General features: G+C 37.3%; 1 protein-coding gene across 1 annotated transcript in view; it reads left to right on the top strand.

Moving 5' to 3' along the window:
* Positions 1-18,499, top strand: part of RNF2 (ring finger protein 2) — a 55,655-nt gene extending 37,156 nt beyond the window's left edge. Inside the window, exons 2-7 of the mRNA XM_027083025.1 lie at positions 4,185-4,273; positions 6,996-7,156; positions 7,787-8,002; positions 14,600-14,872; positions 15,952-16,123; positions 16,474-18,499. Of these exons, the coding sequence (XP_026938826.1) occupies positions 4,187-4,273; positions 6,996-7,156; positions 7,787-8,002; positions 14,600-14,872; positions 15,952-16,123; positions 16,474-16,575 (1,011 nt within the window). The 5' untranslated portion in view covers positions 4,185-4,186 and the 3' untranslated portion in view covers positions 16,576-18,499. The remainder of the gene's footprint in view (positions 1-4,184; positions 4,274-6,995; positions 7,157-7,786; positions 8,003-14,599; positions 14,873-15,951; positions 16,124-16,473) is intronic.
* The last annotated feature ends 209 nt before the right edge of the window (positions 18,500-18,708 follow it).

Raw genomic sequence — 18,708 nt, 5'->3', positions numbered from 1 at the left:
AAGAAAAAGAGGGGGCAGGTTCTTTTTACATTGCCTCTTGGGTCTATCCCACAATACAGGTTGAACGCCTTGAAGCCAGTTTCTTATGTCTCCTATTTATCGGTCCATTCCTTGTTTGCAGCCTAGAATTTTAGTCTAAGTTTTAAAGGAAGGGCACCAGAAAAGGCTTTATTTATCACCCTGGTTTTCTTGCTTTCTCTAGTCCCTGTTGAACGTTTTGCAAGGTTTTTTTTTTTTCTTTTTTCCAGCCACTTTTCAACTATTTTTATCCATCTGAGGGGCTACAAGTAAATGGAATCATTAATATAAGCCTGGGATTCCTGGACAGTTTCTTAATAGAATGAAATTCAGTAGCAGCCATTAGTCTGTCTGCCTTTTGGTTTTGGAAAGTCTTTTATTGTGACTGTTAGCCCTAAACTGTACCTTAACTTAGTTTCCATTGGTTTACCTACCATTGTAGCAGTCTTAAGTGGGTAAGGGTCATTGGTTGTTTTCTTGGGGGAAGACCTTGAGGAAAGGATATTTCACTTAGGATTCTAGGGGTGGCAGTAGAGGGGAACAGAGGGAATATAGGTAAAGGTGGTGATGCTAAAACATGATAATGTTGGATGCATAAGGAGGGCAGTTTGAATGCTTATTTTCTTTGGTCTTTGCTAGAGAACTTTAAAGGGATGATGCTACTTTGAAGTTTGGGTTTAATTTTGAGGCCTCAGCATACCAGTCAAAAAGACTGCCCATTGTGTATTTGGTACTTTTTTCCCTTTCTTTTCTAGAGCTTCTTTTAGTTGTATTATCTTTGACATGTCCAAAATTACCAATAATAGCTAAGGTAATTATAAACATCCTTGGAGAAATTGTGCCATCTAGCCTGGTAAGCAGAATAACTAGGATTATAATAAGAGTGTATATAGGGGCAGGAGTTCTGTCAGGAGAAGTTTGTATCGTAGATGTAGAGAAACCCACATCAATACACAAACTACATACAATAAGGTCAAGTGATGCTTATAAAATGGTGGCTAGGGGGGCTTCCCTGGTGGAGCAGTGGTTAAGAATCCGCCTGTCAATGCAGGGGACATGGATTCGAGCCCTCGTCTGGGAAGATCCCACATGCTGTGGAGCAATGAAGCCTGTGTGCCACAGCTACTGGGCCTGCACTCTAGAGCCCGTGAGCCACAACTGCTGAATCCACGTGCCACAACTACTGAAGCCCGCATGCCTAGAGCCCGTGCTCCGCGACAAGAGAAGCCACCGCAGTGAGAAGCCTGTGCACTGCAATGAAGAGTAGCCCCTACTTGTCACAACTAGAGAAAGCCCACACACAGTAACGAAGACCCAATGCAGCCATAAATGAATGAATGAATGAATGAATGAATGGTGGCTAGCGACCATGATTTAGCCCCTAGAGTACAGAAATGTTAACCTTTAACCCCAGAGTACAGAAATGAAGGAGAAAGTCCTCCTACATTAAACAAAGTGATGTCTCTTTTAGTTAATCTCTTCATGAAGGCTCTTTAGAGAGGCTTATGGCAAAGGTTTTTGCTCCAGAGAGCAGATACTGGTCTGTTGGGTCTCTTGTATCCATCAGTTTGACTAGATAGGAATTAGTAGAGTCTGTGCCAGCATTTGATCCTCTGAAGATTGAATGATAGAGAAAAGACAGTATTTCATGAAGGAGAAGTTTTCTGTCACAAAATTCTTTCAATTTGTGATTCCCGCACTCAGGGAGATACTCAAAGAACCACAGGCTACTAATCATAGGGTAACAAACTCAGCTAGATTAGTGACCAGAGCTCTGTGAAAAATTGCTCAGATTTCAGGCTACTGTTGGGACACTGATCAGGAATCATGATGGAGCTGAAAGATAATTGTATTTCAAGCACAGAAGATTCAAGGAATGTTTGCTTGTTTGGGAGTCCACTGGTTCTGATAAGCAAAATGAGTGAGTCTTCAAGGTAGACTCAGTGGACAGCCTCAAAATTATAAACAAAAGCCATGACTCACTCAAATTTGAAAAATTTGAACATATTTCAAATTTTTGCTTGCACAAGGGAGAAACTTCATGTGGAAATGTAGCTGTTTTGAAGAGACAATGTATATTGAATTTTAGAGGGGGCTAGAATTTAGGTTAAATTTCAGTGAAGTGCTTTTACTTATAAAAGCAAAGTAAGTTAATTGCTCATTGGGTGGGTTCTTGAGAGCAGGGTTTTTTTTAAATTAATTATTTTTGGCTGCGTTGGGTCTTTGTTGCGGTGCACGGGCTTCTCATTGCGGTGGCTTCTCTTGTTGTGGAACACGGGCTCTACGCGCGTGGGCTTCAGTAGTTGTGGCGCATGGGCTCAGCAGTTGTGGCTCCCGGGCTCTAGAGCGCAGGCTCAGTAGTTGTGGCGCATGGGCTTAGTTGCTCGGCAGCATGTATGATCTTCCCGGACCAGGGCCCGAACCCGTGTCCCCTGCATTGGCAGGCAGATTCTTAACCACTGTGCCACCAGGGAAGTCTAAGAGCAGGTATTTTTAAATGATAGCTGCTAAAAGTGGGAAATTCAGCATCCTGGATACAAATAGATCATGTCCTTCATTGTTTATGTGCCAGTGTAGAATATATGCCATACTGTGATTGTGCAAGTTGTGTCTTTAGGCAAGTGTGATATTTTTCTTTCTCACTATCTACTGGACGACTCTACCTCCCTCAGTGCTCCATTAAATAACTGGAACTCAGTGTGTGTAGCAGCTCCACTTCTCTTCTAACCCACACCTTCCTTCTGTGTTCTATCTCAGTAAAGGATGGTTGCTTTCCTAAAATCTTATTTGACCCTTCCCTCTTAGACCAGTGTTGTATGTATCACGTAGTGATCTGTCTGATTCTCTCTGTCTGTGCTTTGCTGCTTTGGTTTAGATAGTTAATATCACTGAGGTTTTTTAACAGCCTCCTCATTGTTCTTTTTACTGCTAGTTGCTTTCTATTCTGTCTTCTACATACTGCTTGAATTTCTTTGAAACTATTTGATCATGTCATCTCTTGTTTAAAACTTCCAGTGGCTTCCAGACTCATACCTACATACATGTTGCTCGACTTTGCCTGGAACCCTGTTTCTTTTGTACTCCCATCCCAGTGTAGTATTTTTTTTTAAGGCTGTTTAATCTCCATTTAAGCCTTCCCTGACTCCTTAAATTTCCTGATCCTTCTCTGTAATTCCATATCATTTTTTCCATATGGTTGCTTAGACTCGATCTTGTCAGTTTGTAGTTTAGCTGTTTACACACATTTCTTTGTTTATGGGCTTTGAATTCTGAGGCAAGGACCTAGAGCAATTCTGCTTGGCCAATAATAGATGTTTACTGAATACTTGAATGATTGGAGCCTCTTCCTTTGCCCTAGAGGAGTTAGTTGTCTAAGACCATCTTCCTTACATGTATACTAGATCTCATCCCCCTATTCAAAGACAGGCAGAGAAGTTGGCTGTACGTTGTTCATTCATAACAAGAGGAAAGTCAGAGTGGTGAGGAGACCTTGAAATTGTGTCACATGGTGAGCAGTAGGAGGAACTAGGACATTTAGCCAGAAGTAAAGAAAAATCAGGTGGAATATGATAACAGTGTCCAAATATTTGAAAGACTGTTGTGTAGAAAAATTATTCGGCTTAGTCAGTTTGCCTCCAGAGGACAGCTGTAAGGTGAATAGGAAGCAGTTTTGGGCTCATCATTAGGAGGAGATAAGCTGACTTATTAGAAAGGGGATTTTTCATGAGTGGAGCTGTGAAAGTAGAGGCAGAATGACCTGTGGCTTAAAGTGCTTTAAAGTAGATTTTGTATCTTTGGCAAAAGTTGGACTAGATGGCCATGCTGAAGAGTCTGAGATTTTCCTGACAGTTCTAAGTTCCATGACTGCCAGTTTCAGAAAGATACTTCTTATTTTGGGTGAAGAGAGTTTCCTATACATCAGTAATAATTAAGCATTCTCTGTGTGCGAGCTGTTAGGCATTCAGAGATCAGTGATAACTTCTTGCTCTCAAGTAGCTTGTATTTATAAATGGAAAGATTCTTGAGCTTTTCTTCTTTGTTCTTGAGGAGCCAGTGTGTAATTTCTGTTGGTTTTACTCTCAGGATTTACAATGTCTAAAAATTAGTTTTGAGATTTACTTCCCTTTCAGATACTAAAATTGGTTTTCTCTCTTCTTTATTCCTAGCAATGTCTCAGGCTGTGCAGACAAACGGAACTCAACCATTAAGCAAAACATGGGAACTCAGTTTATATGAATTACAACGAACACCTCAGGTAATATAGATTAAGATAACTTAGGGGAAATAGGCATATAAACTGGGATATAGTTTTAGAAAGTGAAAACTTGAAAGAACATAACAGTAATAATAAATTTATATACAGTTCTAATTTATGTATGTTTGGTTGACACTTCATTTCATGAACAAATAATTTGAGTGCATATTCTGTATCAGGTCCTAAGCTAGGCAGTAGGTAAAGTGGTGAATAAAACAGATGTGGCACCAGCCCAGGGAGTTTATGGACATCAAACAAGTAAATTACACATATGAGAAGTTATGTAAAGGGAAGGTTCTTAATGCTGTAATAAATAATTGCGGGAGAACCAGGGAAGACTATTTTGAGAAGGTGAAGATGGGGAAGGCTGGGAGAGGAACAGGTTTGAAGGAGATAAACATGCTTAAAACTGAAGTCATTTTCAGTTTGAAATGCCTATAAGACAAGTAGAGATGCTACCTAGGGGTCTGGACTAAATATAAAGTTTTAGGACTTGTCAGTACATTTTAAGCATGAGAATGCCAGATCACCTAGAGAGAGATGAGCAGAAGGCCCAGAACTTCATCCAGAGGAGCTTCAAGATTTAGAAATTAAGTAATGGAAAAGGAGCCAGCAAAGGAGACTGAGAAGGAACGGCCAAAGAAAAGTAAGGAAAAATGGAAGATGAAGTGAGGGGATCAAAACATAGGACAAAGTGTTTCAAGGAGGATGCAGTTACTGTGTTCAGTACTACTGAGAGGATGAATAAGGTGAAGATTACAAAAGTGAGCACTAGAGTTGGCTGTATATACTTGGTGACCTTGACCAGAGTAGATTCACTTGAGTAGGTTTTGCTGTGTTAAAGGGGAGGGGGAGGTGAAAATGAATAGGTAATGTTTCAGAGAAGTTTGGCTGTGCAGAGAAACAGAGAAATGGAGTGAAAACTTGAGGGCAACATAGAATCAGGAAGTTATTTAAATTTTGTTTTGTTAATAAGATGAGGGATGGAACCACTCTCACCCCACCCTCCTCTACACACAGCTCTAAGCTCATCATTCACATTTCACTATGCAGCAACCCTATATTAATCTAGGCTGATTTAGTGAAGAGGGAGAGATTGCTGAAGTCTGAGATCAAATAGAAATCCAAAGAGGGATATACTTGAGAAGGTAGGAAGGAATGGACATGTGATAGGAAGAGGTATACTTTCTCTTTGTAAGAAGAAAGAGGAAGATGCTTTATAAAGATTTGGTAGAGAGAAAACGAGAGAGTTCTTTAAATGAAATTTGAGGTAAGGTAATTAATCTATTGAACATTTAGGTGGTAGGTCTGCAGATAGAAGAAAAGTTGTAAAATAGTGCAGTGAAAAGAAAAATGAGTTTTTAGTGATATCAGTCTGGTTGTGTGATTCCTCCCTTTTTTTCCCCTGCAGTGCTATGCAGATGCACAGGTATAGGCATGGAAAATATGGATGGATGGTTTATCCAGGGTTCAGATTTTGCTAGGCAAATTCTAAAGAGGAAGAGGGGACCAGACTTGATTACTAGCTAAGTCATCATCATACTCTCTGTGTGATTTATAAAATCGAGGTTATAATTCCTAAATCAAAAGTTTGTGTGTATATTAAACTAAGTAAAATACAGAAAGCGCTTTATATAGAGAGGTTGAAACATAATGGATACTTGATAATGGACAATATCTATAGTTTCGATGGCTTTCCTTGTGGGGTCATCAATCTTTGACCCTATAGAGAAAACACAAGTACGACGGAGAGCCAGTGGAGACAGGAAGTGTAACATATGGAAGCCCCTTATTCTACCTGCATCTTCCTTTTCAGTGGCCACATACTAGACCTTTTTCCTCAATCCATAGGAGCCTGTATTGGTGCCTTTAGAGCTACATAATCTTTGTTCTTAGTGCCACCTTGTGGGAAGGGCAAGTAATGGTAGTGGCAAAGAAAGTAGGAGTCACTAATCTGTGCATTTGGGAAGTTTGTCCTGAATTCTACATTGGAACTCCAAATGCATTTTCGCACTGAAAACATTTTTAGACATGACAATTAGAAATACTAATACTTTTTATACTTCGGAGGTGCTATGGTTTAAATCAGTTTGTAGGTTAGCTTGAGAACCTGACCACTTTGTATAAAACTGCTCTGTGGATCAAGACTTTTTAAGGTTCAAAAGGTGATTTTAAAATTAAATCCTGTTAAGCTGTGTATAAATAGGGAATACTTGTATTTGAATTTTAAAATCTTTTAATGGATGGCGTGAAATGTATAGCTTATTATCAAAATGGTGCAGTTTTGCAGATGGAAGAAGTTTTAGGGTTCATTTAGCTTAACTTCCTCATTTTGCAGGTAAGAAGACAATGTTAAAACTAATTATTTAGTGTCACAAAGCTAGTTGTAGAACTAATAGAACCTAAGCCATCTGATTCCATATTCAATGCTTTTTTTATTGCTATACCAGGGTGATTTAACATTAGTTATCTTTTAAATATATAATATGTTATCTTTAGCATTAAAATAAGGGCATTTATATAATGCTTTGGTGCTGGGGCTGAGGGGAGTTGGAGGAGATTATAGCTAAAACAAGATTGGTTGTGAGTTGACAGTGATGGTGACTGGGTGATGGGTATATAGATGTTCATTTTTGTCATTTTCTATATTCTTACGTTTGAACTTGTCCATAATTTTTTTTTAATTAGGTAGCATTTAATTTTAAAGTGATGCTTTTTACAGGAGGCAATAACGGATGGCTTGGAAATTGTGGTTTCACCTCGAAGTCTACACAGTGAATTAATGTGCCCAATTTGTTTGGATATGTTGAAGAACACCATGACTACAAAAGAGTGTTTACATCGTTTTTGTGCAGACTGCATTATCACAGCCCTCAGAAGTGGGTATGTTAAAATGAATTATGCTAGGTACTTAAATTATACAAGGACAGTGTTCTAGTGCTCTGTGGGTTTTGAGAAATACATTTTCTATAAGTGTTCATTTGCAAATTGGAAATTTATCTAAAGTCAATCTTTGTTTCGAAACAGTTGATTTTATATAGTTTTAGAAGCTTTTTAGGATGAGTTTTTGTTTTGAGGAAATTACAAAGCATGAAACCATGATTTTCTCACTTCTTAAGTATAATGTCCTGATGAATATTTTAATAAAATAATTCATAACATATAAATTAATATATATTAGTGGATAGTTTTTCCATGTATAGCATGGATATCAGAAACGGGAAATTTAGGAAGGAATAGATTTTTATTTCTAAAATGGTTATATATAATTTATCATGGGGAAGTATTTAGTTTTTTCTCTATTGGCAAGTAGTATGGAGAGTCTCATGTTTCAAAAATCTTGCTTAGTCACTAGTCAGATATTCAAGGAAAGTCAGGTTAATCAGTTTAAATTTCTGCGACTTAGTAAAGCTATTGGAATAAAGATGATAATTATCTGGAAGCTGGCTATTTTTGTCTTTAGCCCAAAGATCCTGGCATTATTTACATTTTCTTTTCTCTCTTTTTATTTAGCAATAAAGAATGCCCTACCTGTCGGAAAAAGCTAGTTTCCAAAAGATCACTAAGACCAGACCCAAACTTTGATGCACTCATCAGCAAAATTTATCCAAGTCGTGATGAGTATGAAGCTCATCAAGAAAGAGTATTAGCCAGGATCAACAAGCACAATAATCAGCAAGCACTCAGTCACAGCATTGAGGAAGGACTGAAGATACAGGCCATGAACAGGTATATGGGAGAGAAGGCCAGGCAGGGCGGCCATTTTTCCACTCTATTAAATACTGAATTAACACCCTCCATTTTGAGATAGATAAAATGCAGTAACAAATAGTAGTTCTGTGTGGTTACCTTTTCTTGAAGGTATAAAATATGTCTCTAGGCCTAATACGGTATTCCATTTAAAGTACTAGAGTCTTAAAAAAAAACAAGACAAGACAAATACCCTCTTATACCCACTTCTCCCTCCACTTACCATTGTATTTCTTCTCTTTAAAAGAGTTGTCTGTGCTTACTATATCCAATACTTCTACTGTCCCATTTTGAACTCCCCCAGTCAGGCTTTATCCCAATGCCTCATATCACCCTTGTTGAAGTTACCATTGACCTCCACATTCCAAAACCCAATTGCTGATTCTCAGATCTCATCTTACTTAGCAGCATTTTATACAGTTAATTCTCTTTTCTGTTTGACTGGTTTCCTTCCGCTGGCTTTCAAGAGACGATATTCTCCTGGTTCCCTTTGTATGTCGTTAGCTGTTCCTTATTTCAAACTTAACATGTTCGGTACTGAACTTGTAATTCTTATCCCCTACTTCTCTTCATTCTTGCTCATTTTAGTTGATGGCAACTCCATCATCCTACTTGCTTTAGCCAAAAACTTTGGAGTTACCTTTCACCTCTCTCTTATTTCCCAGTCCGTATTCCAGTTTGTGAATAAATATATTTTTAGCTTTTTCCATAATATATCCAAATTGGTCTAGGCAACCACCATCTTTCATTTGAAAGTGTTGAAATAGCCTCCTAATTGGTCTTTCAACTTTCCATGCTTACCTCCACATTGTCTGTGCTCAGCACAGCAGCCAGAGTGATAAATTGGAAGTCAGGTCATAGTTCTCCTTTGCTTTGAAGCCTCTAATAGCTTCTATTCACATTCAGGTTAAAAGACTTTAATGATAGCTTCCAAGACCCTATATAATCTGAGCACTTTCCTCACCCCTATTCTCTTTTCTGCTCTGACATCTCCTGATATGTTTAGGCCTCAGGGAGAGTCAGCATCTTCCAAAGCCACATTGCAATAAAGTCAGCCACCAATAAAGCCACATCCCAATCTAGTGGCTTTCACCTTGGCTGAATATCAGAATCACTTGGAAAGCTTTTAAATCCTAGGGCCTCAAAGGCATCACTCCAGACTAAGTAAATCAAAATCTTTGATTGGGGTACAGGCATTCGTATTTTAAAAGTTCCAGAAGTGGTTCTGAAGAGTAAACTTTTAGTCTTTTACCAGGAGAAAGAATCCCCTTCATAAAATCCTTTATAGATAGACCTTTGATTTTGCTTGAACATTTCTAGTGGTGGGAGTATGTGATAGAAGCTTCTTTCATTTGTTAATAACTTTATTAAAGCTTCTTGGCTGTTTTTGAGACTTAGCAAGCTTGTTTCTGCCTCAGGGCCTTTATACTTCCTGTTCTCTCTTTCAGGAACCCTCTTCTTCTAGATAGTCCACATGGCACACACACTCATTCTTCAGGTGTCTGCTAAGTTCCCGTCTTCCACCACAGGACTCCATACTTTCTTACCCTCTCTGCCTCATTTTTCTTCATAGCACTTATCATTCTCTGAACATGTGTGTGTTATTTGCTGTACTAGAATAATATAAGCCCTAAGAGGGTAGAGACTGTGTGAGTATTACTGATTCTTATAACACCAGTACATAGAACTACGGTTGGCTTAAAGTAAATAGTTTTGTATGAATATATATTTTCTAAAGTTCTTCCCTTATATTGAATTAAAATTAGTCTTTTGCGTGTAGCAGTCTTGATATGTCTTTGTCAAAATACTTATGTTGGGTTCTATATTTATTTCAGATTCTGCTTCTATCTACTAGTCCTCAAATAATTTCATATAAATATACATTCTTACGTGCTCCTCTAAAGGCTAAATATTTACATTCCTAATTTCTTTTATTCCTCATATGACATTCAAGTTTGTTGGTGTATAATTCTTGAAATGCTACCTCTAGAACAGTATGTAGTGTTATGGATATGATTTGATAAATGCAGGATATGATAGGCTATTTATCTGCCTCCATTATCTGAACATTATTTTATGAATGCTGCCTGAAATTACATTAATCTAGCTCTGTTCTTTGGAAAGAAGTGTGAGGTAAAAATAAATACATTAGACAAGTAACCCTGTTGAGTTTTTTGTTTGTTTCATTATTTTGGTCTTTCTGTATCACAGTAGAAAATTATGATAAAAAACATAAAATTTACCATATTCAGCATTTTTAAATATACAGTGCAGTATTGTAAGTGCATTCACACAGTTGTACAATCAATTTCCAGAACTCTTTTCATCTTATAAAACAAACTCTGTACCCATTAAGCGACCGTTCCTCATTTCTTCCTCCTCTCCTCAGCTCCTGGTAACCACCATTCTACTTTGTGTTTCTGTGATTTTGATTACTTTAAATACCTCATATATGTGGAATCATACAGTATTTGTCTTTCTGTGATTGGCTTAATGTCTTCAAAGTTTATCCATGTTGTAGCACCTGCGGAATTGCCTTCCTTTTTAAGACTAATCCATTGTATGTGTTCACTTTTTTTTTTTTATAAATTTATTTATTTTTGGCTGCGTTGGGTGTTTGTTGCTGCACACAGGCTTTCTCTAGTTGCGGTGAGCGGGGGCTACTCTTCATTGCAGTGTGCGTGCTTCTCATTGTGGTGGCTTCTCTTGTTGCGGTGGCTTCTATTGTTGCGGAGCAGGGGCTCTAGGCGTGCAGGCTTCAGTAGTTGTGGTGTGCAGGCTCAGTAGTTGTGGTTTGCGGGCTCTAGAGCGCAGGCTCAGTAGTTGTGGCACATGGGCTTAGTTGCTTTGCAGCATGTGGGATCTTCTAGGACTAGGAATTGAACCTGTGTCCCCTGCATTGTCAGGCAGATTCTTAACCAGTGTGCCACCAGGGAAGTCCCAGTGTTCATATATTTTTGAATCATAGTTTTGTCAATTAACATATTAGTCACCCCCTCTTAATTTTGAAATGCTGTATAGATTTCATAAACAGTATTTTATTTTTGGGGGGGGGGAAGTTCTTGAGCATCTTTCCTAAGCAAGGGTGCTCACTCGCACCACTTCTATTCAACATGGTATTGGAAGTCCTAGCCACAGCAGTCAAAACAAAAAAGAAAGGGAGGGAGGGTATCCAAATAGGAGGGGAAGAGGTAAAATTGTCATTATATGCAAATGACATAATACTCTATAGAAAACTGTAAAGACTCCACACAGAAACTACTAGAACTAATAAATGAATTCAGCAGAGTAGCAGGATACAAGATTAATGTACAGAAATCTGTTACATTTCTTTACACTAACAACGAAATATCAGAAAGAGAAAGTAACAAAACAGAACAATCCTGTTTAAAATTGCTTCAAAAAAAAAAAACCCTAGGAATAAATTTAACCAAGGAAGTAAAAGACCTGTATGCTGAGAACTATAAAATTGATAAAGGAAATAGAAGATGATTCAAAGAAATGGAAAGACATCCCATGTTCTTGAATTGGAAGAATTAATATTGTTAAAATGGGCATACTACTCAAAGCAGTCTACACATTTAATGCTATCCCTGTCAAATTACCCATGGCATTTTTCACAGAACTAGAATAAATAATCCTAAAATTTATATGAAACCACAAAAGACCTAGAATTGCCAAAGCAGTCCTGAGGAAAAAGAACAAAGCTGGAGGCATAACCCTCCCAGACTTCTGACAAGACTACAAAGCTACAGTTATGAAAACAGCATGGTACTGGTGCAAAAACAGACATACAGATCAGTGGAACAGAATAAAGAGCCCAGAAATAAACCCACACAACCTGTGGTCAACTAATCTTTGACAAAGAAGGCAAGAATATACAATGGAGAAAAGAGTTTCTTTAGCAAGTGGTGTTGGGAAAGCTGGACAGCCACATGTAAATCCATGAAGTTGGAACATGGCTTCATACCATACACAAAAATAAACTAAAAATGTCTTAAAGACTTAAATATAAGACATGACACGATAAAACTCCTAGAAGAGAGTATAGGCAAAACATTCTCTGATGTAAATTGCAGCAGTATTTTTTTAGATCAGTCTCCCAAGGCAAAATAAATAAAAGCAAAAGTAAACAAATGAGACCTAATCAAACTTATAAGCTTCTGCACAGCAAAGGAAACCATAAACAAAACAAAAAGACAGCGTACAGACTGGGAGAAAATAGTTGCAAATGATGAGACTGACAAGGGCTTAATTTCAAAAATATGTAAACACCTCATACAACTAAGTATCAAAAATCAAACAACCCAATCAAAAAATGGACAGAAGACCTAAATAGGCATTTCTCCAAAGAAGACATACAGGTAGCCAGCAGGCACATGAAAAGATGCTCAACATCACTGATTATTAGAGAAATGCAAATAAAAACTACAAGGAGGTATCACCTTACTCTGATCTGAATGGCCATCATCAGAAGTCTACAAATAATAAATACTGGAGAAGGTGTGGAGAAAAGGGAGCCAGCCCTCCTACACTGTTGGTGGAAATGTAAATTGGTGCAGCACTGTGGAGAACAGTATGGAGTTTCCTTAAAAAACTAAAAATAGAGTTACTATATGATCCGGCAGTCCCACTCCGGGGCATATATCCAGAAAAGGTGAAAACTAATTCGAAAAGATACATGCATCCCAGTGTTAATTGTAGCACTGTTTACATTAGTCAAGACATGGAAGCAACCCAAGTGTCCATAACAGATGAATGGATAAAGAAGGTGTGGTACGTACACACACATACACACACACACACACACTCTCTCTCTCTCTCTCTCTCTCTCTCTCTCTCTCTCTCTGAAATATTAGCCATAAAAAATGAAATACTGTCATTATAGCAAAAGTGGAGATTATCATACTGAGTGAAGTAAGTCAGAGAAAGACAAATATATGATATCACTTATATGTGGAATCAAAAAAATAATACACATGAACTTATTTACAAAACAGACTCATGGACATGGAAAACAAACTTATATTTACCAAAGGGGAGGGGGAGGGATAAAGTAGAGGAGTATGGGTTTAACAGATACGCATCACTATATATGAAATAGATAAACAACAAGGATTTACTGTATATAGCACAAAAAACTATATTCAATATCTTGTAATAACCTACAATGGAAAAGAATCTGAAAAAGAATTTTATATACATATGTATGTATGTATGTATGTGTGTATATAACTTACTTTACACCCAGAACTAACACAGAATTGTAAATCAACTATAGTTCAATTTAAAAAAAAAGTTCTTGAGCATCTTTCCCAAGCAGTGGGCTATTATTTCCTTGTTCTGGCAATAAAAATGTAGTAATGACACTTCTTAGAAGTGCATGTCGTTCTTTCATATTTCTTTTTCATCACATATTCCCTCCTTTTTCTTGTATATACAGCTGGAGAGGCAATACATATGGTAGAAAGAATGTGTATCGAGTTCTTCCTCTGGTTCTGGTGCTTACTAGCTTATAACCATGGACCTTGGACCTCAGTTTCATTGGTTTTTCTCAATTATAAAATGATAATAACGTTAACTGCCTTGATAGTTGTTTTTTTTTGTTTTTGTTTTTGTTTTTGTGGTACGCGGACCTCTCACTGTTGTGGCCTCTCCCATCGCGGAGCACAGGCTCCGGACGCGCAGGCTCAGCGGCCGTGGCTCACGGGCCCAGCCGCTCCGCGGCATGTGGGATCTTCCCGGACCGGGGCACGAACCCGCGTCCCCTGCATTGGCAGGCGGACTCTCAACCACTGCGCCACCAGGGAAGCCCTTGATAGTTGTTTTGATGGGTAAATAAGATGTATACACAAAGTACCTTGCCCAGTTACTGGTTTTTAGTATTTGAGCTTGTTAGAGAGCTGCTTCTGTGTTTATGCTCCATATTTAGATACCATCGCATCTTCTGCATTGGAATAATTTTGCATTGCATTAGCAGACTTTGGGTGAGGTCAGCAGCGGGCAGGTAGTGCTTACCATTACTCTTAAATCCTGTTTCCCTAAGAAATTCTAATTAAAAAGGCATAAATATCTTCCCTCAGAACTGTAAATTTTTCATAACTGAATTATGCCTTTCTTTAGGTTTAAAATCTCATAATAAAGGAAATCATCAAAATGTAAATATTTGCCAATAATTCCTATAATCAATAAAGAAAAGTTTTAAGGGAATATAAACATTTGTTTAATTTATTTAGATGTTTGCCTGTGTATAAGTGACATTCCCTAGACCTTTCAGGGACATGTGGGAAATAAATGACATTATTCAACTTGGAGCAAATTCAGTTATCAAGATGTTTTTAGAATTTAGTTTTGGGGTTTTTTTTTTTTTTTTTGGCTACGCTGCGTGACTTGCGGGATCTCAGTTCCCCGACCAGGGATTGAACCCAGGCCATGGCAGTAAAAGCCCGGAATCCTAACCATCAGACCACCAGGGAACTTAGAATTTAGTAAATTCAGTAAACATACTTCAAAATTGATGCATTGAAAAGGCCTAAATGAAGATCTCATGTTTTTTGTTTTGTTTTCCTTAACTAGATTACAGCGAGGCAAGAAACAACAGATTGAAAATGGTAGTGGAGCAGAAGACAATGGAGACAGTTCTCACTGTAGTAATGCATCCACACATAGCAATCAGGAAGCAGGACCTAGTAACAAACGGACCAAAACATCTGATGATTCTGGGCTTGAGCTTGATAATAACAATGCAACAGTGGCAATTGATCCAGTAATGGATGGTGCTAGTGAAATTGAATTAGTATTCAGGCCTCATCCCACACTTATGGAAAAAGATGACAGTGCACAGACAAGGTAAGCGTGTGGGTTAGTTTCATATTATCTGAATTTAGAATGTTAGAATGTTAAGGAGTTAAAAGGCAACTTTAGGTAAGAATTAAGGGTGACATTTGTCATCCCATTGATTGCCAGGGTTTGGTTGGATATTTTGGCTGCCTGAATTGTTGTTTTCGTCTTTCCTCATGTGCTTCCCACCCACAGTTGCGTATCTGAAAGGAATGACCCTTCTAGGTAGAGGAGGAGAAAGGATCATTTAAATTTCTTAACAATGATGCTAGGGTGTCAGAAGGCTCTAAAATTCATGCTGGCCAGGATGGCTGCTTTACCACTATATAACTCTAGAGAGCCTGTCCTTGAGTGCATATAAGCATCAAATATTTGTTGAGTGAGTGAGTAAATGGTATACGATGCTTTAAAAAACAATTAGCATTTCAGTGCTTTCTCTTAAAAACCTAAAATTCATTAATTCTTAGACGAGAAGAAATTTGCTCATATTCTTAGTATTCTTCTTGCTGCTGTAGACTCAGAACTTCTGATCATTGGGATTGAGGGGTATGTTCTTTTCTTTCCTCTCGGTACAGTGTTATTTCTATTTGATTTTTGTCATTCTGTGTCATATTTTATGGATGGTAAGGTAGGTAGAGCTTTCATGGCCTGGTAGATAGTGAGCTTGTACTTTTACCGTTTCTGTACCTTTTCAATAAGAAATTTTTAGATAATAGAGGAATAAATTTCTGGTATTTTGTCAATAATTGAGACATTTTACATTTTATATACCTTTTTAGAAATGTATTAGTTTAGTTTTGTTTTGTTTTGTTTTTGCGGTACGCGGGCCTCTCACTGTTATGGCCTCTCCTTTTGCGGAGCACAGACTCTGGACGCGCAGGCTCAGCGGCCATGGCTCACGGGCCTAGCCACTCTGTGGCATGTGGAATCTCCCCAGACTGGGGCACGAACCCGTGTCCCCTGCATCAGCAGGTGGACTCTCAACCACTGCGCCACCAGGGAAGCCCTTAGAAATGTATTAGTTTTATAATTTATGTATGTTTTATCACTAATCTAGAAAGTAAGGTTTTAATGATTTATTTTTCCAGATACATAAAGACTTCAGGTAATGCCACTGTTGATCACTTATCCAAGTATCTGGCTGTGAGGTTAGCTTTAGAAGAACTTCGAAACAAAGGAGAATCAAACCAGATGAACCTTGATACAGCCAGTGAGAAGCAGTATACCATTTACATAGCAACAGCCAGTGGCCAGTTCACTGTAAGTATTTAAAATAATAGGCTGTTGAAATTGGGAGTACATTGATCATCTGAGAGTGGAAGGTTGTGGGGTGGGGCCTAATAAAATGGTACAGACTCCGGAAGGAGGAGAAATTGCAACAGGTAGTTAACTTGATATATCCTTTGTTCTTTTATGAACAGTGTAAGTGACAAGTTTATCTTAGGATTTTTTTTAAAGATGGACTTCTTTAAAATTGGGGTATAGTTGTTTTACATTGTTGTGCTAAGATGGACTTCTCTGTTTGTTCCATCTCACAATTTTGTGCTTTGAGCAGTTTTCATAATTCTTTCTTTTTTTTGTTTTTGTTTTTGTTTTTGTTTTTGTTTTAGGTGTTAAATGGCTCTTTTTCTTTGGAATTGGTCAGTGAGAAATACTGGAAGGTGAACAAACCCATGGAACTTTATTATGCACCCACAAAGGAGCACAAATGAGCTTTTACTAAAACCAATTCTGAGAATGAACTTTTTTATAGCCTATTTCTTTAATATTAAAGATGTACCGTCATTACTTTTATGGACAGAACATTGGATATGTTGTTCAGTTTTCTTTCTGAGCCAGATTCGTTTACACTATTAGAATCTTTTCCCCTTAATTTAAGATATCCTTTTTTTGGAAGGGACTGCAGTTATTCAGTACTTTTTCTTTCCTTTTAAAACTATATCTAGGGTTGTATGTTTTCACAAAGTGTGGTTCCATTTGGAGCATCTTGGAGCTTTTGACCCAGGAATTTTTCATAGTTCTGTATTCTTAAGTGAAGATTCAGTTGGCCGTCCTTTCCCCTCCCCTCAGAAGTTTTTTAGGCCTACAGAATGTTAAATAATATGTATTTTGACTTTTTTTCCTGGAGTCTTGTATATTTATAGTTTTCTATATAAGCTGTAGTATCTTCATGAAGACCAAGGCTCAAATTTACTGTGTGTAAAAAACAATTCTCATAGGATTATTATTTTCATGGTGTTTTCTTCCATAATATCTCATTTTTTTTAAAAAAGTTCTTTATGAACTTAGTGTCCATTGTCATGCAATGTTATTTTCTTCCATTTTTTTCTCTCTAATTTTGGAATTTCTGATCCTGGGAAAGAGAACCAAACAAGATCTCAAGTTCTGTGAGAACTTGGTTCATTCACAGATTTCATTGAAGAAAGAAAAATTAAATTGGTCTTATGTAGTCTTCAAGTGTATATTTAAAGAAGTCTTTTTTGCATTAGTTCTACTGTCACCTCAGTTCCTTTATTATGTGTTATGTTTTTTCCTATTAAAATACCAGAGACATGGAGATATTTTGCACTTTAGCCTTGATGAAAAGTACAAGATATGTTCAAAGCTTCCCTGATTCTTTTCTTATTGGTAGCCACATAAGTTTCAAAAATAACATGGTACATAGAAGTAACAATGGGGAAAAATTTGCTTCTGTTTGAAAAGTGTGTTTAGCATTTTGGGTTGCCATATCAGTTTATAAATTTTGGTGCTCTGCTAATTATACTCTTTCTAGAGAAGCAAGTTAATGGAGCTTGAGCCCTGCCTTGATGTGTAGTGAAAGATAATTCTGTAGAAGAATGTCAGCCAGCATGGTAAAGTTGTTCTACTCTTCTTAATTTAGTTTTATATTGAAGGACAGTGTTTGGTGTTTAGAGCCAAAAGGCTTTATGATTACAGGTCAGAAATAAGATTGACTTGCGTTTTATTTTTCGTCCCTGTCCTGATTCCAGGTATGTTTCCAAGTTTATATTATCACAGTATTTACAAAAACATGTTTGCATTGAGAATTAACCATAAAAGGTTTTTGCCAGGGGAGAGTCATCCTCTAATACCATTGTAATTAAAGCCTGTGTAGTCATTGTAAATATTTACCTGTCATTTTTGACAGACTGGGGCCAGCTTGATGTTTTAAATCTTCACCCCAATACGAAAATTAAAAGGCTTGTTAAATTTTTTACCATTCTTTCGAAAATATTTAAAATCTGTTTTTACCTTGGGAATCTGTGCCATGAAATTTGAAAACCACCAAAAATCAAGGGAAATTTTGTATTCAGTTCCTTTTCTGGTATAATGTTAAATTGTATAGATTATTAATGCATGTCCACTGAATATAACCCTGGTTTTGTGATATAACTGCTTAGATTTTATTGGTGACATTAGGTTAATGGTTGCATTAAATAACTAAATTCCCATTGTGCTTATTAATTGAAATTTGTCTTTAGGCAAAAAGTTATTTGTGAATATAAGCTTTGTGCTTAGAGAATGTATGTGTTTTTATCTGTCAGTATGGGAGGATGTAAATTCTTTGCATCATTAGTGAATTTATTGGATGTGTAATCCTTTGAAAAATATAATTATAGGTATTTGATAAGAGCATTGAATGTGTAGTGTCGTGTGTGTGTATGTATGTGTATGTGTGTGTGTTTTGGAGGGTGGGTACTACTTACTATTAACTACCAGCCATTTCATAAAGTATTTATTATTTAAGTAACTTCTATAACCACCGTCTCACCTGAGGAACAAAAGGCTCACTAAATAGGACCTTTGGATAATACATTATCATTTAAAAATTTATTATGGTAAAA

Source organism: Aethalodelphis obliquidens, unplaced genomic scaffold (genome assembly GCF_003676395.1).
Source record: "Aethalodelphis obliquidens isolate GAN/ISIS:26980383/991018 unplaced genomic scaffold, ASM367639v1 scaffold48, whole genome shotgun sequence".
NCBI lineage: Eukaryota > Metazoa > Chordata > Mammalia > Artiodactyla > Delphinidae > Aethalodelphis > Aethalodelphis obliquidens.
The sequence above is the reverse complement of the archived record's forward strand: the minus strand, read 5'-3'. Positions and strand labels throughout refer to the sequence as shown.